The sequence below is a fragment of the Bos javanicus genome, chromosome 13 (assembly GCF_032452875.1).
Source record: "Bos javanicus breed banteng chromosome 13, ARS-OSU_banteng_1.0, whole genome shotgun sequence".
Taxonomy (NCBI): Eukaryota; Metazoa; Chordata; class Mammalia; order Artiodactyla; family Bovidae; genus Bos; species Bos javanicus.
This window is the reverse complement of record NC_083880.1, coordinates 59,591,997-59,609,095: the sequence shown is the minus strand read 5'-3', so window position 1 is coordinate 59,609,095 and position 17,099 is coordinate 59,591,997. Positions and strand designations below refer to the sequence as shown.

The 17,099-nt window shown below is 45.2% G+C and overlaps 2 protein-coding genes across 3 annotated transcripts in view; one reads left to right on the top strand and one right to left on the bottom strand.

Moving 5' to 3' along the window:
• The window catches only part of SNPH (syntaphilin), a 289,004-nt gene extending 287,091 nt beyond the window's left edge, over positions 1-1,913 (top strand). The window contains exon 7 of the mRNA XM_061437109.1: positions 1,827-1,913. Coding sequence (XP_061293093.1) covers positions 1,827-1,887 — 61 coding nt within the window. The 3' untranslated portion in view covers positions 1,888-1,913. The remainder of the gene's footprint in view (positions 1-1,826) is intronic.
• On the bottom strand, positions 1,395-17,021 carry AURKA (aurora kinase A). Of its 2 annotated transcripts, XM_061437122.1 has the most exons (9): positions 16,931-17,021; positions 13,806-13,849; positions 12,551-12,830; positions 11,081-11,135; positions 9,890-10,081; positions 8,986-9,124; positions 4,459-4,607; positions 2,187-2,361; positions 1,395-2,046 (listed from the first exon to the last, which is right to left on the bottom strand). In XM_061437122.1, the coding sequence occupies exons 2-9, from the start codon at positions 13,842-13,844 to the stop codon at positions 1,867-1,869; spliced, it is 1,209 nt and encodes a 402-aa protein (XP_061293106.1). In that variant the 5' UTR covers positions 13,845-13,849; positions 16,931-17,021; the 3' UTR covers positions 1,395-1,866. The 2 variants fall into 2 exon arrangements, with proteins under 2 accessions (XP_061293106.1, XP_061293107.1); XM_061437123.1 differs by lacking the exons at positions 13,806-13,849; positions 16,931-17,021 and having other exon boundaries at positions 9,890-10,078; positions 11,077-11,135; positions 12,551-12,634.
• Between the last annotated feature and the right edge of the window lie 78 nt (positions 17,022-17,099).

Sequence of the window (17,099 nt, the reverse complement as noted above, 5' to 3'; positions counted from 1 at the left end):
TTGTCTTCATCATGGTCAAGTTCACCACCTTGGTTGATGCACAGGTGTTGGCAGCTAGAAATATGTAATTTTACGTGATAGGAACACATAGAACCTGAGACCAAAAATGGGAGAGACCAGCTCCTCATGGCATCTCATTTCTAGGCTGAGACTGAACAGCTGGTGGAAAGAATTACCTGTGGACTGCAAGCAGACTTATCTGTGGACTTGGGTTTCAAGTTGACACAGATGCCACAACTCTAGGGTGTCCCATGGGGACCAGGTGACCAGGGTAAGGGAAGCCCCGGCCAGCTGTACTGAGGGGCCAGCAGTGTCCACTTGTATGAACCACTTTGAACACTGGCAGCACCCAGACTCTGGTTCGGCTGGGGAGGGAGTCCGGCTGGGTGAACACTTTTACCACAGAATCAAGACCGAGGGCCAAACTGGGAAAATCAGGTTGCCGGGAGCTGGCTCACCCGACACGTGGAGCTCCTCACCATGCTGTCAAGAACATGGTCAGAGCCCAGAAGTGGGTGGGTGTGGACATGGATGGCTGACCCCTCCCCTCTGTCCAGCCAGACCACCTGCAGCTCTAGTGAACCCCCAGCAGCCCCCATGCGGGGATCACTCACTTCTGTGAGCTGTTGCTGACTGGGCAGGTGACTCCTCAGGATGAGGACTCCAGCGGGCTATGGTCATGCACAACGGTGAATGTCCACCGCCCAGGACAGGGACCAAGGCTCAGGGGCACCGGGGACAGTGGAGGGTGCTGGCTGCGCTCACACCCGCTCCTGGTGTTCCCCGGCAGAGCACCCCACTTCCAGTTCCCCCCACCAATGGGCCACATTTCCTGCAGGCCCCTCCCTCCGGCTGCAAGGACCTCTTGCCACACCTGCCTCTACACTTTAAATCCTGTCTTTCAAGTCCAACTGAGAGGCTCCTTCCCCAGGGCCCTGCTCCCCCTTTCTGTTCCCTAACCCATCACAAGGTGCCTGCTGGTTGACTCTTCCTCCCTCCCCCACCCCCAGGAGTGTAGGACGAGGGATGAGGGAAGGAAGGGAATGAAGGAAGGCCCATATGTCCATGGGCCTGCCGACCTCCCCACCTCCCCACCACCTAGTGACAGGATTAGCCCAGTTTCTCAAAGTGTGTGTCAAATGTGAACTCTGGGGGGATGCACTGTAATGGCAAGGTGACACATGTGAGAACTTTATAAAAACATCAACACCATGAGAGAAAATAAGGCTTTACCATTTAGAAAGGGCTGAGACTCCCTTGTGCCCCAAGACTCAGGCAAGCCCATGCTCCTGCCTCAGTCCCACCAGGTGAGTGACTGAGGACCCACAAGCAGGCCAAGCAGTGGTGCTGGACAGACACCGAACAGTCCTGAAGGGATGCTGTGGAGGTAAAGATACAAGTCTATACAAAAGTCTTTATTTTAACATTTAAAAGGAAGAATCACATGTTCATTCTGACCGCGTTACCAGACTGGGCCACCCGATAAGTTACACACACACAGGACTGGGAAGGTTATTGCACAGTGTTTCAAGGGTTGAGGCAGGACTAGGCATGACCCCCTTCCCCACAGCCAGGCTCTGAGTCCATCTTCCATGAGGACCCCTTACTCCAAATAGGCTGCGGGGTGGCTGCCCTCAAACCTTGCCTGCGGATTGATTCTATAACCAGTGAAGTTATTAGCACGATTCTCATGGCTGCTCCCACTGCTGCAGAGTGTGGTGTCTGCGAAAGTGGGACTCCGAGCACTGCCTGCTTGTCAGCAGCATGTCCTGTGGAGTCTCGATGGCGGGCAGGCCACAGGGAGACATGCCAGCAGTCTGCTCCAGGACAAGGCAGCCCTGGCCTAAGGATCTCTGCCCCCGAAGATTAAGACTGTTTGCTAGTTGATTCTTTTTTCTGACAACTTGATGGTTTTGAGTTGGCTATGATCCAGGGGTGTTCAAGTACTTCTTTGAGGGTGGGCCTCTGGCTGGGGTTGTGCTTCAACAGTCTTGAAATGAGGTCCCTGGCTCCCTCGGGCACGCAGTCAGGGAATGTGAATTCCACCTGGATGAGTACACAGTAAGTGACAAGAGTCACAACGTGGCTCAGAGAGAACACGAGAAATACTCAGATCATAGCCTCCTGTCAAGGCCGATAAGGAAGGAATTCTAACAATGATGGGTGCCTTTGTAGTGAGGCCTTACCCGTGATATTCTTCTGTAGGTCTCCTGGTATGTGTCTGCCTCAAAAGGAGGCTTCCCAACGAGGAACTCATAGCAAAGCACCCCAAGGCTCCAGAGGTCCACTTTCTCGTCGTGCATCCGGCCCTCAATCATCTCAGGGGGCAGGTAGTCCAGCGTGCCGCAGAGGGTGGTCCTCCTGAAAACACAGGCAGGCTCAGGTTGACGTGCTACTGTTTCTATTATCATGACAGCTGCTCAAAGTCACCAACCATTCCACTAACACTGAGCGCTTTTCCTAGGCTAGCTCCTGTGCTACAAAGCAGGTGCTATTATAAATCCATTTTTAGATGGGGCGCTGTACCAGACCTCACAGCTAGCAATCATGTGGCACCCCAAATATGTCTAATTCCAGAACTTCCTTAAATGATATATAAGATTTAAAGTATCACCACTATAAAACTGTGTGAACAACTAGGGAAATTTGAACATGGACTAAATGGTAGATATTAACAAGACTAGGTTTCTTAGGTGTGATGATGGTTGTGATTATACAGGACAATGTCCTTATTTTCAGGACGTGCCTACTACTGAAGCACTCAAAGGATGAAGCATGCTGTCTGTCACTTATTTTTGAAGGTTCACCAAAATGTAGACACACTCAATATGGTAAAATGTTAACAACTGTTGGGAGTATAGGCACTGGATAGGCAGGTGATCAATTCAGCGTGTCTGTTTTTATAACAGAGGTTGGAAACAGACATCAAAACAGGAGCAAAGGCTAGGCAGATTTTGCTGCCTTGTACCAGTTATTCTTTGGTGCCACTGGTGCCCAGCGAGCACACAAATGTTCACTCACCTAAAGGAACTGCCACTGTAGACTCCTAGCCTCTCACCACCACTGGATTTGGGAGAAGGCCCAGATCAAGAGCCTCAAAAGACAGCACAGTAACCTGAGAGCTCTTACAGTTAACCAGCTATGTGAAGCCAGGCCAAGTGACCAAAATTTTATATGATATCCTCTTTATCTTTCCTGTCGTGATGACACCACCAGGCGGGCCAAGGTCCAGCTTAGCCCTGTGGTGCTACAGCCATTGCTGTTTGCCTCACTAGAGGCCAACAGCTCCCACTTGTGACAACCAGATTTTTTTCCCCAAAAACAAAGAGAGACTGCACTAGCAGATTCAGTGCCTTGCTGGAAACAATTAGGAGTGATCTGTATTAAAAACAAATCTCACACTCAACAGCATCCATGTTGGACTATACAGTTTTTTAACTGGCTTTAAAGTAATCTGGTTACAATTTTTTTAAGACCTACCCCAAAGCTGACAAACTCTTAGCAGTAGATGTATACTTTTAATTGCCCTACTTCACACATGGTTTCAAAAGCTCGTTGAAACCCAACTTAAAAACAGGAGAAAATGTTTTAGCTCTGTTTACAGAGTTCACTTAAATTGTTTCATTAGGTTGATCTCTCTGCTTTAAGAGGAGATAGGAAAAGACTGCTCTGTTGACAGGAGCAGACCAAAGAATCTTTAACCACCACCTGAAAGCTCCATCCAAACTAGTTTGGTTCCTTTAAGCTCTCAGTTCTAGAGCTCTGCAGGTGCTGCCCTCAGACCTCGTAGAACTCGTGTCTCCTGGCCTGGAGGCAGTGGAGTTTCCCTCCCACAGTCAGTCAGGTGTTATTCCCCCTCTACACACTGCATTTCATTCTGTGATACACTTGTCATATCTTTTATCTATTTGTCCCCTTCACTCTAAGGATAGTATGCATCTTTAACCCCAGGATGCTGCTACTGCTAAGTCGCTTCAGTCGTGTCTGACTCTGTGCGACCCCATAGATGGCAGCCCACCAGGCTCCCCCGTCCCTGGAATTCTCCAGGCAAGAACACTGGAGTGGGTTGCCATTTCCTTCCCCAATGCATGAAAGTGAAGAAGTCAAAGTGAAGTCGCTCAGTTGGGTCCGCCTCTTAGCGACCTCATGGACTGCAGCCTACCAGGCTCCTCCGTCCATGGGATTTTCTAGGCAAGAGTACTGGACTGGGGTGCCATTGCCTTGTCCGTAATCCCAGGATAAACATCCACAAATGGCTGCACAGTAAAAATGTTCTTGAACACACTAGTTTCCTGCCAGGCCTAAATTACTCCAAAGCATGTATATCCGTTACCTGACCCAACGGCCCACAACATCTATGCTTACATTTACTTATAGTAAATATTTAACTATTCAGCTCATTAGCCCCTAGGCTTTTGCTAAACCAAACAAACAAGTTCCATCTCTGCAGTTACATACCTGGAGGATGGGGCATGCACTGACCACCCAAAATCGGCGATCTTAAGCTCTCCAGCTGATCCAAGGAGCAGGTTCTCTGGCTTAATGTCTCTGTGAATAACTCTCTTTGAATGACAGTAGGACAAGGCATTTGCCAATTCTGTGATATACTATTAAAACAGAAAGTATTGGAAATCTGTTTTAGATTTATATAACAGGTTAATTTTAGACATCTCTTCTGAAAGGAAACTCAACATAGATTTTAACATGTTTTGTAGATTTGAAAGCAAAAACTAGAGACAGTGGATGACTCTACAAGAAAACAAACCAATTGAGGGTTCAGCATGAAGCACAGGTGACTCTGTGCTAGGTCTGCTGACACAGCAGGTGCGACACTGGAAGACAGGAGAACACAAGGCGCCACCACATCCGCACCTGGCGATTTATGGCCCGGAAGCCATCAATTATGACAATACTGAAAAACTGGTACAAATGAGGGGGTCAGACCGGAAGCAATTTTTAACATTCTTAAAGAAAAACTTTATAGTCCATTCCCATTGTTAAAACTAAGGCAAAATTACAACAAAAGGGTTTGTTTGAAGCTATAAACTTAAGCAAGCCCAGGATTTGCTTTAACATGTAAATGAGAATTGTTTTCTAATATGTTGAAAGAATATATTTAGTTCTGACTGACGTTTGAGAAGTGTTGGTTTCTCAAAAAGTAATTCTAAACAGGACTGAACATGTTATACCAAAAAGGTTTACCAAATGAAGGGGTACAAACCAGATGTTATCATCAGAAAGGACATTTTTCATTGCTTTCCACCAAAATTTAGACCATAAACTTAAATAAACCATAAATAAACTGAAAGCAAAGGCAAAGAAAGCTCGTCTCCTGCACCAAAGTGGGTGATGTCCTAAGAGGATACAGTACGATTCCAGACGACAATGGGCTGCCCCTGCTCATACCCGGTAGGAACCAGCGCTCTCTGCATCCACCCCCTCCACACGCCCTCATTAAGATTATGGATTATGTGTAAAGGTCCCTAACACTTCTCCAGAACTAGTTTTAATTAATCAGGAAAGAAAAACAGGTGTGTGTGTGTGTGTGTGTGTGTGTGTGTGTGTGTGTGTGTAAACTACTAGGTAATCTAGAAAGAACCAATCTTTTACTTCCTTTCAAGCAGCTATCTGTTTATACCAAAGTAAACTCCACTGGATTGAAGAAAACTGAGTACAAACATTACTTGCCAATTAAAGAAGAAACTAGCTTGCCTAGTTAATATTTAAAAAGCAAATAAAATAGATTTCTACTTATCCAAAGGGCAAATATTTAAGTTGAAATAGTATGTCCTCATTGCACAGACAGAACCAAAGCGGTCATTCTCCAACAGTGCTGTGATTTCAGTAAAAGATAAAAGTAAAACCACTCCAATTTAATGCCATTTAGATCAATGCCAAAAAGATAAGTGTACATACTACCCAGAGACCTCCACCAAGAAACAGAACAAAGTAACCACCATTCTATAGGCCCTTCATCTGCTAATTCAACAAAAAACAGTCCAAATTGAGACAACTTCTTCAAACAATTTTCACATTAATAAAGAAGAGTACAATCCATGAAAAAAAAAGGCAAAACAAAAACCTGATATGTTGGATTTTAAGATTAAAAATGTCTGCCCATGAAAGACACAGTTAAGAGAAGGAAAGCACAAGCCACAGAAGGGGAGAAAATGTTTGTAAAACACATGATAAAGAACTCATATCACAAATACACGCGGATTCTTAAAACTCAGTAAGACAACAACAAAAAAATTCTTAATGGGCCAAAGGTCTGAACCTGGGTTCGATCCCTGGGTTGGGAAGATCCCCTGGAGAAGGGAAGGCTACCCACTCCAGTATTCTGGCCTGGAGAATTCCATGGACTGTACAGTACAGTCTACTATACTGTATAGTCCATGGAGTCGCAAAGAGTTGGACATGACTGAGCAACTTTCACTTTCAAAGGTCTGAACAGACCTCAAAGATGCTACAGAGATGGAAAATAAACACCTGAAAAGATGCTCAACCTTGCATGTCATTAGAGAACTGCAAATTAAAGCAATGAGACACCACTGTACACCTACTGGGAAGACTGAAATTGAAAAAGCACGACAGCACCACTTGCGGGTGGGGAGCCACAGGCACGCTCATGCGTGGGTGGGAATGCACAGATGGTAGGCATATCCACTGCAGAAGACTGCTGACAGTTTCCACAAAGCTAAACGTAGACTTACCATACAAGCCAGCAAGCACACCCCTAGGTATCTACCCAGCAGATAAGAAAACTTGTGTCCCACAAAAAGCCACATGCAACTGTTTATAGCAGCTTTACTTGTAATCAAAGACTACAAGCAACCAAGATACCCTTCAACAAATGAAGCAATAAACCAAGGTAGAGCCATATGATGGAGTATTATTCAGCAATAAAGAGAAATGAACCATCAAACCCTGAGAGGATACAGATGAACCTCAAATGCATACGGTTGTTCCCCACGAGGGTAACTGGTTAACAATTCTGACACCACTACACATGAACACTGGAATTGGATAAAAGGATAGCCGAAGCTGGAATCCAGGTTTCTCAGCGTTGGAGTGGAGGTTACAATAAGCAAGGGAGGAGGGTAAAATGATCCATGTGATAAGGGACTCATGTTTACTATAGATACAGGTGGATAATTATAAATACTTTTAGATACATGCAAATACTGAGATTACAATACACACATCTCAATGCTCTCTTTCAGCTGAAAGCCCAGAAGTAGTAACAGTAGCAATGAGCACATCCAGCACCCAGATCAAGGCTTCTAATAACATTTTCCAATAAAAGGAAGCAAAGCTCCTTAGAGAAATAATGAATTCTAAGACTTAGAAAATGTATAAGACGAAGCTGGAGCACCTTATAGCACTGACAAACAGAAAGTGCTTTTAAAAAAAACACAGGCCCACACTCCCCACAATGATGGGGACAAGTCAGAAGGACACAGGCACTGTGTAAAAGAGCAGCCGGTGGCCAAATCTGGAACAAGCAATGAGAGCAAAGTGCTATTAGATTAATAGCACCTCAAAGTATCAAGCATCTGAGTCCATACTCATAAATATTTGAGTAAATCAATAAGGGAGAAAAGACAGCTCTGTGGTACAGAATTCCAAATAATTTATGTTGATACCCTGCCCTGTAGGAGAAGAGCTGTTCCTCTGAAAAGGGAGAGAGAGTAACTCTACAGAGGAGAAGCCTGACAAACACTACCCCAGCTGGGTGGTCAAGACCAACTCCTGGGGATGAGTCAGGTCAGTAGCTTGTATCCTTAGAGAATGCATTTCACCTCTGACCTCCCTCCCAAAACCCATGACCCTAATCTAAAGTTATGACCAACCTAGATAGCATATTCAAAAGCAGAGACATTACTTTGCCAACAAAGGTCCATCGAATCAAGGCTATGGTTTTTCCAGTGGTCATGTATGGATGTGAGAGTTGGACTATAAAGAAAGCTGAGAGCCGAAGAATTGATGGTTTTGAACTGTGGTGTTGGAGAAGACTCTTCAGAGCCCCTTGGGCTGCAAGGAGATCCAACCAGTCCATCCTAAAGGAGATCAGTCCTGGGTCTTCATTGGAAGGACTGATGCTGAAGCTGAAACTTCAATACTTTGGCCACCTGATGCGAAGAGCTGACTCATTTGAAAAGACCCTGATGCTGGGAAAGATTGAAGGCAGGAGGAGAAGGGGATGAGAGAGTTGCATGGCATCATCGACATGGGTTTGGGTGGACTCCAGGAGTTGGTGATGGACAGGGAGGCCTGGCGTGCTGCAGTTCATGGGGTCACAAAGAGTCGAACACGACTGAAAGATTGAACTGAACTGAATCTATTCATGAGAAACAAAGGAAATCTGAATCTAAGAGTGGATTTCAGTCAATAGTTATGTACTAGTGGTCCATTAGTTATAACAGTTGTACCACACAGATATAAAATAGTAATGGAAGTCAGATGTGCATGGCAAAAGTCAGTCTGCACTATCTTCAATTGTTCTGTAAATCTAAAACTAATCAAAAATACATTCTTCTAACTATTTATATATATTTCCACAGAAACAGCTGTGGAAACCAACCACAAGATTTCATTTGGTATTTGGTTTTATCTGTATATAAGGTACACCTAAGCTACTCTGATTTTCCCATTTCACATACTTGATCCTACTAAGCCAGTGGTCCCCAACCTTTTTGGCACCAGGGACCAATTTTGTGGAAGAGAACGTTTCCACAGACCTGGGGTAGGGCAGATGGTTTCGGGATGACTCAAGTGCATTACATTTATTGTGTGCTTTATTTCTATTATTACATCAGCCTGACCCCAGATCATCAGGCATTAGATCCCAGAGGTTAGGGACCCCTGTATTAAGCTAGCTTTCCATGAAACAAAGCCCCCTCTATTACATAATGAAAGGTACAGCGCTATGTAGGACAGGCATAGAGTAAACAGAATTAGTCTGGACAGTAAATGAAAACTCACTGTGGCAGTTCTCTGCTCATCAAACTTTGACAGTTTCTGAAGTTCTCTATAGACAGCTCCGAGGGGTGCATATTCCAAAATTAAGTAGACTCTGGTAGCGTCGTGGAAATAACCATACAGTCTGAGGATGTTTGGATGCCTGCAATGAAAGATGGACACTGGTATGGGGGGTCATCTGTACTGAGTATCAGACCCCTCATGTGACACCAGTGGTGAGAACTGCTGTTGGTTGCAGATCCCACCTTCTACTCCCCTTGAAAATGTGAAGCTATGAACCCACTGTAAGAAAAAGACGTACACTGCTATCAATTTACATGCATTTCAAGGTATTAAACCTGGACCTCAGGTTTAGTTGACTATTTCCTTCCTTCGGGAACCATCTGTATTCTTAGGGGGAAAGAATTCAGCTAAATATTAAGTCTCCGCAAATTCAAAAAAAAAAAAAAGACGTGCCATTCCCACAGTAGTTTGAAACTCAAATACCGTGAGACAGACAACGCAGACCATGTTCAATAACGGCAGCAGATGTGCTGTGGAGGACTTTGGACAGCTGAGCACAGGCTAGCTGAGAGTTTTTTTAATTCAATGAAAACAAAAAGATCCACTGGCCAAAGTCAACCTGTAGGCTACCAGTGTGCAACCTGAACTCAAAATAAGAGGTATCATTCCTTTAATCATCCACCAAAACAAAACAAAACTCATCCAGTAAATTACTCCATTAACAAGACAAACCTTCAAGCAATTTTTCCAAACCACAGCAGTTAAGTCTAGATAAATCTTTGAAAAAGTGATGAATTTAGTCATTCTTTGCAGTACTATGAAGCCAGCCTTCTACAAAGAAGTTCATAAACATTGAAGTCTAAGTTCTGTATGCCACTCTCCCGGACATCATCTGAAGACTTACCTGAGATGTGACTGTATTTCTACTTCTCTTCTCAGCTGATGCTCAACGCCTGCCTTCTCCAGCTGAGCTTTGAATAATACTTTAAGAGCCAGAATAAACTTGCTTTGTTTTTCTCTCGCCAAATAAACATTACCAAACTTTCCTTTACCCAGCGGGCGACCAATTTCAAAATCTTCCAAAGCCCATTGCCTTCTGGGGAAGAATTGAACATTTTAAAATGTAAAGAAAACACATCCTTTCTAATGAGATATATTAATGACTAGCAGACATCCCAGTCCTATAAATAATTCTATACTCAAAGTTGTATTCAGCACGTATCCTCGGCAAGAACCAAACCACAGCCTCCTCTGAATGAGTCTGGACTTCTGGAGCTGAGGCACTTGCTGGGAAGTGTCCTGAGACAGTACTATGCTCTGAGCACAGACCTATTAGCAATGATGCTAAGACCATAGGAGGGTTAGAGGAGGAACTGGAGAAGGAAGAAGGCTCCAGAAACAACTGGGAGCCTCTTTCAAATGGACTCCTCTAGCCGTGGAGACGCCACCACTCTCTGGGGTGGAGAACCACTCTGGGAAAGCAAACAGGATGGAGCCTACAGGACAGTGGGCTGGGAACCACTGGATGAGACTCTCAGAAAGTTTCTGGTAGGCAGCTAGAGCAAAAACGGCTGTGGGTTTATTCCTGTCACCTTCTATTACATGCTAGAGTCTAGACGGTTCAGAGACTGAGAGCAAGGGAAAATACAGCCAAGACCAATACAGTAATTGTATCAATGCTTTCAAAATACTCTACAGTCAAGTATTTGTCCATAGGGCTGCAAGAGGACCACATTTTGTTGTTTAACTTCCACCTCTTTATTAGAAGTAGTAGAGAAGCATACATAAACTGTAGGCAGTAGTTACTTCTGAGGGTAGAGAGGAAGTTTCACTTGATTTCTGTAACAGATTCTAAGTCAAATATGTCTTTTCTAAATGTGAAAAGCAGTAAGAAAAACTCGAGTCTCTCATAAACATCATTAAAATCCCTTCTCTCTTTGAAGATCTAGAAAATATAGATGTTTCAAATTTCCAAGTGAAAGTACAAAGGTCTATTTTTAACAGGCCTGTTCCTATAACTAAATTTGCAATTAAATGACTGAGTATGTTCTAGTAGAATGATGGTACAGAACTTTGTACATAAGATAAAACTTACTTTTTTGATTCTTCATTTTTTTGTTTTGATGCCACTTCCTTCTCAGGATTATTTCCTAAATAGAATAAGTTAACAGTCTTTGATTAGAGATGAATCGAAGAGTGGTCACCAAAATATCAGTGGTATGCCCAGAATTACAGATCTCGACTATTTTTGGTTTTATTTTAAAAAGGAAAAAGATAACTACACTGTAACCTGACTCCTGCCATCTGAAGTCTGTATAAAGCTTTGAGAGTAAAGATAAGCAGATACATCATAGGCCCTCAGATAATCTAAAAATTCAAGGCTGTGTAGATTCTCCCTGGAGCCTCGGTTTCTAAATGAAGAGCTTCTAAACAGAGTTACCAGTCTTCCCATCCATAACAACTCATCACCTCTTCCCCAGGAGGTGGGTCAGCATCAGACAATGTGCAACAAAACATGAGCCCGCCAGCACCCTCCCTCCACTGTGTTAGCAGCCGAGGGGAAATTACGCTGGACATTCCTACTTGCGTATTTCCAGCATGTCAACCTCCAACAGCAGCAGTTTGCTCTGGTGAGATATTTGAATTCAGGTCTAAACTGTCGTCTTTCCCTCGACATGATCTCGGTTTAGTGGTTTAATGCCAGCGGTATAACCACCATCCCCATGTCTGGCTTACCGCCCAATTCCGTCAAGTTGGCATCCTAAGTGAGCTCTCAGATCTGTCTCAGTCACTCTGCCCTGGTTGTGTCTGAGTAAGTTAATGCTTCGAAGTCTTAGCTTCCTCCTCCACAAAATCGAGGTAGAAACTACGGTTGCCTCTGTAGAGTGCTTACGAGGACATAATGACACAATGTGGATGAAGGAAGCCTGCTATGGAGCACTCAACAACTGGTAAATAGTAACTATTAACACCGACCCAGCTCAGGCCCCTGCAATACTGGAGCCAAACCCCAGTGGCCTCCCTCCTACCTGCTACCCCTGGGTCCAGCATTGCTATTCTTCAATTCATCCCACATATCCAGATAAGCTTTCTCTAAGAGGCAAGGCAGCCCCTCCTCTGCTCAAAAACCTATCAGCAGCTTCCCAGTACATAGGGGACAAAGCCCTGCTGAGGCTGACAGTGCCCACCCCGACCTCGCCCCGCCTGCCTCAGTCCACTCACTCCCCCAACCCCCAGCACTTCTCTCCACACTCCAGAACCTTGGAATTTTTCAGTTCTAAGTGTACTTGCTAAAAGAATCCCCTCTGCCCCAGTAAGCAATCCAAAGAACACGGGGCTGCTGTTGTGTCTTCCCTGGCTGCCCACCTCTTTAGAAGGGTGGGGGTCAGGCCTGGCCCACAGTAGACTTGTTACTCCACCCCGACATCAGATGCTGTCCCCATCCTCAGTAGAAATGACGTAAAAGCTAGGGTTCCAAATAGTAAACACACATCTGTATATGTGGTAGTTTTTTTTTTAGCAAATAAAAGAATGGCTCTCCAGTGAGCCTAAGAAGACTGCTTACCAGGCGCTGGTGGCTGGGGTTGTTTGCTCTTCTGGGTGTTACTTGGCGGCCTGGTGACAGGACGAGGGGCACTGGCTGCCTGTGGTGGCTTCTGCTTCAGGGTCTGTACTGGTTTCTGGATGGAGACTAGCTTCTGTGCTTGTGAAGGAACACGCTGCGAGGAATTTGTGGGACACAGGACACGCTGAGCCTGGCCGCTGTTTACAGACACCGGATTCTGAGAGGGAAACTGCTGAGCTACTGGAACACGTTTTGGGCCATCACTAAGTGGAACTGCAGTCTAGATGGGGGAGGAAAAAGGAATGTGATGGTCTTCATGAAGGAAAGCTGAGTATCTTGAGAGTATTCCAAAGGTCTCTCTTCTAATACTGCAATATAATGACTGTCACTGGAGAAGGAAATGGCAACCCACTCCAGTATTCTTGCCTGGAGAACCCCAGGGACAGAGGAGCCTGGTGGGCTGCCATCTATGGGGTCACACAGTGTCGGACACGACTGAAGCAACTTAGCAGCAGCAGCAGCAATGATAACAGATGGACAGGGAAACCGACTGGAATCAGCACTTGCAGAGGATACACTTAGTATAGGGCTGAAATACCTGAATGACACCTCCTACCCGCTCCCCAACACCCTACCCCTAAAAGTCATGTCCCCATTAAAAAAATGTTCATTAACTAAACTTTTATCTAAAAAGTGAGTCATTAAACACTTTCTAAGAATTCTCAGTGACTTGGGAATTATTCTTTAGCAAGAAGCTACAATTCAGAAACTTTATACTAAAATCCCAATTCCACTGAAATTTCTTCAACAATACTTGTATTTTTTCAGTCTTTTCTCTAAACATATCAAATATTCAATAGTGATTATCTTTGCGTGAAGTTTTGTATTTGCCACATGTTCCACAAAAATAATTATATAATTTTTTTAATAGTGATGAGCACAGTTTTAATGTCCCCAAAGCTAATTACTATTGATTTACTAGTGTTTCAGTTTCCAAGTACTCACAAAACGGATCTGAGGCAAAAGAGGAAACAAACATAGGCTCTTCAAAAACTTAGAGCAAAATAAAAGTTACACTGAGAGAAGCAACAGAGCCTTGATGAATGCTGAGAAAAGCAACGAGTTCCCACCCAGGGACATGGTGGAGGAACCACAGTCACATCTCAAAGGAAAGGTGAAAACAACTCTAGACTTAAACCCAGCTTCCCTTTGGGTTTTACAAAAGGGATCTGAGATTCCTGATTATTCAATTTACCTTAGGCCCTGAGATGCAGTTTTCTTTACATCTGTCCATGATGCCTGAAAAGAAAAAAGAACCACCTTTAATTTGTAAAAATCCATCTGCTTCAAAGTGTCACACTGGATCAGGGTTAAAAATCCTGATGAAAAAAAAAGCCTCAGCATCACCCAGAATTTTACATGATTTGTTGTCCAATGAAGGCCGATAAGGGAGCAGCATTTTCTCTTGTGATAGAGCATAAGTATGGGGCTTACATCAGGTTCAGGTGTGGGGCCTTTCTCTCCCCTCACTCACTGCATCCCATCCTCTCCCCTCCCTGGTACTCCAACCCCACTCCTGAACTGCGTTGTCCCTTTCTCCCATCATCTCTCTAATGAATCCCTTCCATCAGTCAACAGGCCGGCTTCCTTAAGTGCTGCCTTAAAAAAAAAAAAAAGTCCTCTTTACCCTTAAATTGACTCAAACTATGACCACATCTCTGGCTTCCCCTTTCAGCAGCAGAACTGGGCAACAGTTGTCTCAATCACTTCCCTCACCAGGCTGCAGGCTCCCTCCCACAGGGTTTTCATCCCCACCTGGCTCCAGGCTGACCCCACTGTTGCCAGATCCAAAGGTCAATTCTCAGCCTTCCCCTCAGAAGCATTCCCAGCATTCCAGGGGGTCCTGCACTCTATTCCTGCACAGACTTGTCTACTAGCTGTCCCAAAGCAAACACCTTTGCTGATGATCCTCACCTGTGCCACCAATCTCAGTGTCTAGGGTAACCGTGGAAGGGATTCCCCACTCTCTGTCTACACCTTCCTAGGGCCCCAGGGCTCTAAACATCTCTATTAGGAGAATGCAAATTGGTGGCTTCTGCCCTCTCCTCTCCTGCCAGGCTCTCTATCACCTGCTAAGCATGCCCCAGGAAAGCCTGCCAGGCATCTCAACCCAACACACCAAATGAAATCTCTTTTTCCCCCGGCTTTCAATACCACCCATAGGCTGAGGACCCCCAAATTTCCATCTCGAGCCCAAAGCTCTCCTCTGAACTCCTACCACCTGGTAATCTGAGTGGCATCTCAATCTTAACCTGTCCCCAAATGACGTCCTGCTTCCTCCCAATCCCCATTCCCCTTAACCTGCTCTCTCCATCCTGCCAGTTGCTCAAGTCTAAAGTCCTATAATCTTTTACATGGTTCTCCCTCAAACCCTGTATCTAAGCCATCAGCGTATCCTACAGGCTCTATTTTGAAAATCACTGCTCACAACATTTCCTACTCCCACCTGGTCAAACCACAATTTTCTCTCCCTTCAATTATTTGCAAAAAGCTCCCAGTGGTTACTCTGCTTTCACCTTTGCCCCATTATGGTCCATTTGCAACACCGAGCCCAGTGATCCCTCTAACAAGTCAGATATACGGATCCTTGGGCCAGAGAAACCTTTATCCATTTCTCTTGCTCCCTAAATTCTAGAATCCAGTCAGAAAGCACTCTTCAGACCCCCACTTTCACATCTACTTTATAAGCAAATAAATAACTCCACCTGCAAGAGGAGACCAGACTAAAGAATCTGGAGTCCTTATATCAAACAGCCATTCAGAAATAGGCAAGAAAAGGAAATACATTCTCCTATCATGTGAACCATAATTTCACCCACGCTGTGGTGCCTTCTTCACTCTGACAGTTACAAGCAGCTGACTCATGAGATCACATAGCTCTACAGACACTAGTTTTATAGAAGCTATCAATGTTCATTCGCTCCAGGTAATACACTTTTCCTTCTCAGGAAGAATAACGGAACAGAATGGACTAAGTCTCTGATTCAGAATTCCGCAGAGAGCCACAGAAGACAGTGTCTCAGGTGATTCTGGACTCCAGCCAAGTTCGAGAGTCTCATGTCCAGACAACCTGCATAAGATCCCTGCACTTCAAACTGGAGATCCTACTAGTCTACATAGAAAAGCAGATTTAATAGCACTGTGGGTGGAGACTTTTCCTTCCTTCATCAAACCTGCAAATTACCCGCACATATGAAGGAGAGTGGAGAGGAAATGAGTATGCTCTGAAACACGTTTAATTCAAACAACAAGGAAGGTTAAGGATGAAAAGAAAACCGTGAAAGTCAAGGATGGTAGCCACATGTACATCAGGAGGACAACTGTTAGAAATGGAGACTTTGGAGCCCAACTCTAGACCTAACAAATTAAGACCCTGCGTTTCAAAGACATCCCCAGATGACCAGTATACACCGGGCATACACCAGTTCTCAATGAAACATCAGAATCACCTGCAGAGCTTGATAAAAATACAAACACCTGAGTCCAACGCCCAAGCACTTCTGATCCCTTGCCTGCATGGGTCGAGTCTAACTCTGTGCAACCCTATGGACTGTAGCTCACCAGACTTCTCTGTCTATGGGATTCTCCAGGCAAGAATACTGGAGTGGGTTGCCATGCCCTCCTCCAGGGAGGGCCAGGGATCGAACCTGAGTCGCTTCCATCTCCTGAGGGTTCTTTACTACTAGCGCCACCTGGGAAGCCCCTCTTATCCCTTAGGTGGGTTTATATTTTTAACTAGAACGCTCAAGTAATCCCTATAAAGGTAATCAGGGTCTACGGTTTGAGAAACACTGGCTTCCAGGTTTATTTATTCACCCACTCATCCATGCTGCCCGGACAAGGGCCTTTCCTGGCTAGTCTATTCAAACTAGCCCACTTCCTAGTCCTCATCCCTACCGGAAGTTATCTTGCTAGTTTACCGTCTGTCTCCTCACCCCCCACCCCTAGAACGTAAATTCCAAGACGGCAAAAAACATTCTGCATTCTTTCCTACCCAGGTGCTCACTTAACATGAGAATCCCATCAGAAAGCACCCCCCCCACCACCCCCACAACCCCATTCACTCCGGGTGTTCAATAAACACCAGGCGGCATGTTACAAGGCATATCGGTATCCAAGCACAGAAGGGAGGGTGCAGGGAAAGCACGGGGGGCGGGGGAGGGGGTTGGGGAGAAGGAAGCTCTGTCGCCCCGACCTCCCCTCGTTGACCCAGCGATCCCCAAGACCGCTTCCCTCCCACCAAACCACAAAGGCCACCCCGGGTCCGCCCGCCCGCCTGCCTGCCAGCCAGCCTCAGAGAAATGCCCCAGGTCTACGCACCTGTGGACTCCCACCTCCGACCCAAAGAAACCAAGTCCTCCCGAGAGCTCAGCCGTTAAGATTCAAAGTCTTCATTTTAAATAAGAGTTAAACCCTCTATTCCGAATGCTGATTGGTCGGGGCTAGAGAGGCGCTGCCTTTTCATTGGTTCTAAGCCAACTCTACAGCT

What these genes read in the sequence shown, in the direction of transcription:
- AURKA (XM_061437122.1), bottom strand. Translation starts at nt 13,844, where the DNA reads ATGGACAGATGTAAAGAAAACTGCATCTCAGGGCCTAAG. An exon ending in ATGAGCAGAGAACTGCCACA is followed by an intron (nt 4,608 to 8,985) that starts GTGAGTTTTCAT and finishes CTGTTTTAATAG; the next exon opens with TATATCACAGAATTGGCAAA. An exon ending in GTGCATGCCCCATCCTCCAG is followed by an intron (nt 2,362 to 4,458) that starts GTATGTAACTGC and finishes CTGTGTTTTCAG; the next exon opens with GAGGACCACCCTCTGCGGCA.